The 6,921-nt window shown below is 38.7% G+C and overlaps 1 protein-coding gene across 4 annotated transcripts in view; it reads left to right on the forward strand.

The window, feature by feature from the left end:
- LOC139548086 (cell adhesion molecule 1-like) overlaps nt 1-4,939 on the forward strand; it is a 179,416-nt gene extending 174,477 nt beyond the window's left edge. For all 4 annotated transcript variants that reach the window (XM_071357418.1, XM_071357421.1, XM_071357419.1 and 1 more), the window contains one exon: nt 153-4,939. In XM_071357418.1, coding sequence (XP_071213519.1) covers nt 153-271 — 119 coding nt within the window. In that variant the 3' untranslated portion in view covers nt 272-4,939. The remainder of the gene's footprint in view (nt 1-152) is intronic.
- The last annotated feature ends 1,982 nt before the right edge of the window (nt 4,940-6,921 follow it).

Genomic DNA, 6,921 nt, shown 5'->3' on the forward strand with positions numbered 1-6,921 from the left:
CCTGGCTGTTACAATGCTTCCACTGGCTTGAGATGAACTGGTGTACACTATCATTGATAATTCATAGACCTAGAAGTGGACTAGCTGTAGGGATGCATTATCATCCATTTAAGTCCAACAGGGGTGTTCATAAATTTGTTTATTTGTTGCAGGCACCTACTTCACACATGAAGCCAAAGGGGCAGACGACGCAGCAGATGCAGACACGGCCATCATTAATGCAGAGGGGGGACACAACAACACGGAAGAGAAGAAGGAGTACTACATCTAATGTTGAGAGGCCAGGGGGGTGTTATGGTGGGGGGTCCTGTAGGAGCACTATATCTAACTCTGAATGGGCCGGAGGGGGTGGGGGAGAGGTGGAGGACGAAAGGTGCAGCTGAGGAGGAAAGAGAGGTGGGGAAAGGAGAAGAGAAAAGGAGAGTAATGATGAGAATTGAAGAGGAGAGGAAGATTGGAGTGGATGAGTAGTGGGAGGCTTCATTGCTTCGTCGTGGATTCTCCCATCCAACCTCTCCTGAACTGCTGGGTCCCATTCTGTACAGTTCAATTATTTTACAGACAATTTTGTGCCTTGTTCTATTTCTTTCGTAATTGTTGTCCTCCCCACCCCAAACCTGTTGACTCCACCAGTTCCTTTTTGCTGCAGTTATCTTTTAGAGGAGATGACACAGCACTTCTTCTCTTGTTGTCCTGCAGCTCCATCTTAGCTTGTGTACCAGGCTTTTAGAAGCACCCTCTCTCTCGCTCTCTGTGTCTCTCTCTATGCTGTGTACTGTAGAAGCAGCCAACAATACATTTTAGTAATTTCCAGCTGAAACCTATTGTAAACAACTCTTATCAATATCAAACTATACTGTCCCTCTTAACTCAATCCTAAATATGACCTCTCCTGCTGTATCAGACATCCTGAAACATCACTTTTATTTTCATTTTGTGGTTAAAAGACTGAAGTTACTGCCATGGTCATAAGACTTGTTGAGTTGTTGTCTTAACTGTTACGCTAAGAGGTTCAAATCCCTTAATGAGGTCACCTGGTGTGGGGTTAAGGTCACAATATGGTTTACTCTGGGTCATCATACTCATACCCTCAATGATCAGTAAATGACCAATGTAATAGTAATGCTTGTACATGTGTGTAAATACAGTGCATATATTACCCAGTATTTTCAACACAGGTTCAATTCTAGTTGAAATAATGCTCTTCTACAGATAAAACAAGTTCAATTGTGTTACTATATACTGAATTTAATATATTGAATGTATATTTAGAAACCTTACAAGGACCTTCAAACCCTATTTTATTGCTGTCTTAGGCCAGGGATCATCATCTAGATTCAGCCGCGGGCCAATTTCTTCTTGAGCGGATAGTTGGGAGGCCGGAACATAATAAAAATTGTAGACTGCAAATTGACCGCAAGAAGCACAAAAATATTAATAATAATATTTCACTAAAACATAATAATTTCTAACTTTGTTTACATATGGGGACATTGCTCTGCATAGGGGGCCGTCTTTTGGATGGGATGTTAAAACGGGTCTCCTGCCTCTGTGGTCATTCAAAATCCCATGGCATTTATTGTAAGAGTAGGGGTGTTCACTTCAGTGTCATGGTTAAATTCCCAACCTGGCCACATTCCATCATGACCACCTAATCATCCCCCGCATTGCTAATTGGGATCCAATTTTCTAAATTAAAATCACTTGAAGCTGATTTCCTGGAATTTTTTATAGTCAGTCTTATGTCCAACAATGAAACCCCCCCCCCCCCCCCCACCACCAAAATATATATATTTGAATTATTTTTCATTTTATGCTCAGAAAACTAGGGGGGCCAAATAAAACCACCCGCGGGCCAAATTCGGGCCACAGGCTGCCAGCTGGGGAATCAACCCTTCCTTTAACTAGTCTGTTGGCTCAGGTTGCTATTGAGAGGAATATACTGTATCTCAGTTTGAAAAGGGAAGAAAATATGTTACTTATACTTTAGATTGAAGATGTTTTAATTGTAATGACGTCTAATAAAAAAATCTTCTGTCTCTATTTTTCAAACATTAGCTAGTACACAATTCTGTATGTATTATTTTGACTGCCATTGTATAGTTTATGGATATTAGGATACACTTTTATATAATTGTTGCATTACTTCATGTTTTGTTTTCAAATTAGAAATGTAACAGAACACTAATGGTTATTGCTCAATGAGCATTCCTAATGGTGTCTGTGAATAATAAGTTATTGAAGATCCCCTAGAAGTTTTGAATGGGGAATGAGTAGCATGGTTTCCATTTCTGCTATGTTTCCGCTTTTGAAGTAAATGTACAGATTGCTGTGGAATCCCTGTAATGCATATTGAAGTTCCTGCTTTTATTTTTCCATGGCGCATTAGTCAATGGATTTATTGGATATATCGGTGTGACTGGCAAAACAACTCCAAATACATGAATAAAAAAGGACAGCCACTGCCTTACTTTGCTTTTAAATATATCATAATGGTGACGGAAAAAAAAGAGTGAAGGACTAAATTCAGTGCCTTCCTTTATTTAAAGGGTATACAGTACGATGTCAACAGTGTCATACTATATCTTAGTATATGAATCTCTTGCTACCTTACACCAGTAGTGGTAGTCTCACTCTCTATTCACATGTAACTCATAAATCAGTCAGTACTAAGAACTGGAATAACAAGCCAGAGTTATTTTCAGGTTGTATAAATAATTGGAATCGTAACTGAATGATATGGCAGCTTCTATTGAAAAACAGCTCCCCATAACAAACAAGCTAAGTAGTATTAATTATTTTATTTACGGGTGATCTATTTCTGTCCGTTGAGAATTTACAAGGTAGGCGAAATAGTTTATTTAATTTATTTACTAAATACATTTTGGTTGTATTTATGTGGTTATTGTATTAGGTATGTACTGTAATTGTGGTCAAGGATCACCACACTTTTAGGAAAGGTAAAACAAGCGAAACAGCCATGGAAATCTGTTTATTTAATTTGAATTGCTTGAGTGTGATGCAGAACATAACCGATACCAGTATAACAAATAGAAATTTGCAAATCAATATTAATCTCAATGCTTATCGATTAGTTCTGAACTTGCTTTTGTTTTGTTAATCATCAATGTTTATTCTGGATACAATTGAAGTGATCGCTGTAGAGATTCATATGAAGTGTTGTTTTTGTTTTCAGTATACACTCAGTGGCCAGTTTATTGGGTACGCCACCCATTCACGAAAATGGTTTTGCTCCTACATAGAGCGAGTCACGTTGAGCATGGTATGTATTTCAGAAACGGACGGCCTCCTGGGCGTTTCACGCACGACAGCGTCTAGGGTTTACAGAGAATGGTGAAACAAACAAAAAACATTCAGTCAGCGGCAGTCCTGTCGACAAAAACAGCTTGTTGATGAGAGGTCGAAGGAGAATGGCATGAATCGTGCACGCTAACAGGGGGGCTACAAACAGGCAAATAGCGGCGCAGTACAACAGTGGTAGGCCGTCTTTGTGAATAAGAATTTGTTCTTAATTGACTTGCCTAGTTAAATAAAGGTTTAAAAAAAGTGGTTTGCAGAACGGCATCTCAGAACGCACAACTCGTCAGTCCTTGTCACGGATGGGCTATTGCAGCAGACGACCACACCGGGTTCCACTCCTATCAACTAAAAACAAGAAGAAGCGGCTCCAGTGGGCACTCGATCAACAACACTAGACAACTGAGGAGTAGAAAAACATTGCATATCCAGGTTCCTGATGGCAAAGTCAGTATTTGGTGTAAGCAGCATGAGTCCACGGCCCCATCCTGCCTGGTGTCAACGGTACAGGCTGGTGGCGGTGGTGTAATGGTGTGGAGAATGTTTTCCTGGCACACGTTCAGTCCCTTGATACCAATTGAGCAACGTTTCCATGCCCCGAAGAATTCGGGCTGATATGAAGGCAAATGGGGGTCCGACCCAGTACTAGATGACTGTACCTAATAAACTGGCCACTGAGTGTATTTGATATGTAGTCCATGTGTTTCCACTTTCTCAGGTTCATGTTGAATCTTGTGTTTTGCATCTCAGGTGAAATGCAAAGCGAAGGCCCCCCAAGAATACTACACATTTCAGAAAGTTATAAAATCACAAGATATATCTTTTTTTCTCAGTTGTATATGTTGTGTTCTTAATATATGGTGCACTGTTAAATGTTACGTATTATTTTGTATAGACGTAGTTCACAATGAAAGAACTAGAGTTGTTAATCAGACAATATCACTTGTACAGTCGGTGTCCACTAAAATACAAGGGTTGTTATTTATAAAACCTTATATCCACAGTAAAATGTATCGTCTGTTTTTTCCCCAGACATAAAGAACAAGTAATCACCAAACAAAATGGAGACTAAGGGCTCTATTCAATCTGTATTGTTACAGATTGTGCAACATAAATGTAAAGGTCATTTCCGATTGAGCTGACATATACATCGTTTACAGTGAATGCAGTCTCCGCTAACGCAGGAACGTTCCCTTTCAATTTCAATCACGCTGTAACGCTGAACTTCTGCAATACGGATTGAATAGAGCCTTAGCTAGCATTAGATACTCTCTAATGGTGTATTAACACCCTGAGTAGGATGCATGTCAGTCCCATTTTCAGATGTTTTCAAACAACAGGTGGTATATTTGCAGTGGTTAAGTTTTCTGATTAACCCCCAACATTTCTTTGATGTTTGGATGGAGAACATGTTTGATGCCTAGAACGTTTTGGTTGGTTCATTGCCCCAGTTAGTTGTTTTGAGGTCAAATCTTTAGTGTCTCTGTACCTGGGCAACATTTCTGTGTAGTAAAGAAAGGTTTCCTCATGTTCCCATACATATTTTGTATTGGTTCATAAAACATTTTTACAAAAAAAATCTGAAGAGTACTTGTCTTAATAAAAATATATCAATGTTAAATGAGCTGTATCGTCTTTTACCTGATATTTCTGTTGTCAAGAACTTTAAACACGGTTCAACCCATAAAGGTGGTTACCATCCTTTCCCTACTCTGTGCTGTGACAGTAGTAATTCCTTTGGTCCTGCACTGTTACTCCTGGTGTGGATATAGTTTTGTATTTGTACTTCAGTTTTGCTTCAAAATCCTCTATTCAACTCAGCTTCTAGATCCAGAGCTTTTGATATTTCTTAAATATTGTACCCCCTTGGTCTCTCAATTGAAGCTGAGCAGTGTATTTAATCACAATTAGCTGTGATGTGGTGAGTGATGTACTGTAGTTGTTAGTGATCCTGATTGAATTAGTCTTTTTTTCATAGCTCAACTCCACACATGTTAAGATATCAGACACAGCCTTTGGATGTTGACATTGATTTGAGAAATTGATAGGCATGTTCAAGAACAGGACCTAATTTATTAGCATGTAGCATTTTGTCTTCATAATTCTGTCACAGCAGCCTTTTCCCATTATTTGAAGTGATTCCAGCTAAAGGTCAGCAGCATTATTCAAGCTTTAATGGAAATGTTTTAACCTCAGAAACCAGACATTTCTCTCCATTAGCCACAGGATCATGAAAATGAAACACCCCCTCTTGTGTTAAATGTCTGATCATTTAATATGTTACAAATGTATTTTATCATCTCTACACTACACTCTACATCTCTCTGTGCTCTACACTACACATCTCTAAGTTCTCTACACTACACATATCTATGTTCTCTACACATCTCTAAGTTCTCTACACTACACATCTCTAAGTTCTCTACACTACACTCTACATCTCTAAGTTCTCTACACTACACATCTCTAAGTTCTCTACACTACACTCTACATCTCTAAGTTCTCTACACTACACATCTCTAAGTTCTCTACACTACACTCTACATCTCTAAGTTCTCTACACTACACATCTCTAAGTTCTCTACACTACACTCTACATCTCTAAGTTCTCTACACTATACTCTACATCTCTAGGTTCTCTACACTACACATATCTAAGTTCTCTACACATCTCTAAGTGCTCTACACTACACTCTACATCTCTAGGTTCTCTACACTACACATATCTAAGTTCTCTACACATCTCTAAGTTCTCTACACTACACTCTACATCTCTAAGTTATCTACACTACACTCTACATCTCTATGTTCTCTACACTACACTCTACATCTCTAAGTTCTCTACACTACACTCTACATCTCTATGTTCTCTACACTCTACATCTCTAAGTTCTCTACACTATACTCTACATCTCTAAGTTCTCTACACTAAACTCTACATCTCTAAGTTCTCTACACTATACATCTCTATGTTCTCTACACTCTACATCTCTAAGTTCTCTACACCACACATCTCTAAGTTCTCTACACTACTCTCTATATCTCTAAGTTCTCTACACATCTCTAAGTTCTCTACACTACACTCTACATCTCTAAGTTCTCTACACTATACTCTACATCTCTAGGTTCTCTACACTACACATATCTAAGTTCTCTACACATCTCTAAGTGCTCTACACTACACTCTACATCTATAAGTTATCTACACTACACTCTACATCTCTAAGTTCTCTACACTCTACATCTTTAAGTTCTCTACACATCTCTAAGTTCTCTACACATCTCTAAGTTCTCTACACTACTCTCTACATCTCTAAGTTCTCTACACATCTCTAAGTTCTCTACACTACTCTCTACATCTCTAAGTTCTCTACACCAAACTCTACATCTCTAAGTTCTCTACACCAAACTCTACATCTCAAAGTTCTCTACACCACACATCTCTAAGTTCTCTACACTACACTCTACATCTCTAAGTTCTCTACACTACACTCTACATCTCTATGTTCTCTAAGCATATCTAAGTTCTCTACACTACACTCTACATCTCTAAGTTCTCTACACTACACAGCTCTATGTTCTCTACACATCTCTACGTTCTCT

The sequence above is a fragment of the Salvelinus alpinus genome, chromosome 21 (genome assembly GCF_045679555.1).
Source record: "Salvelinus alpinus chromosome 21, SLU_Salpinus.1, whole genome shotgun sequence".
NCBI classification, from domain to species: domain Eukaryota; kingdom Metazoa; phylum Chordata; class Actinopteri; order Salmoniformes; family Salmonidae; genus Salvelinus; species Salvelinus alpinus.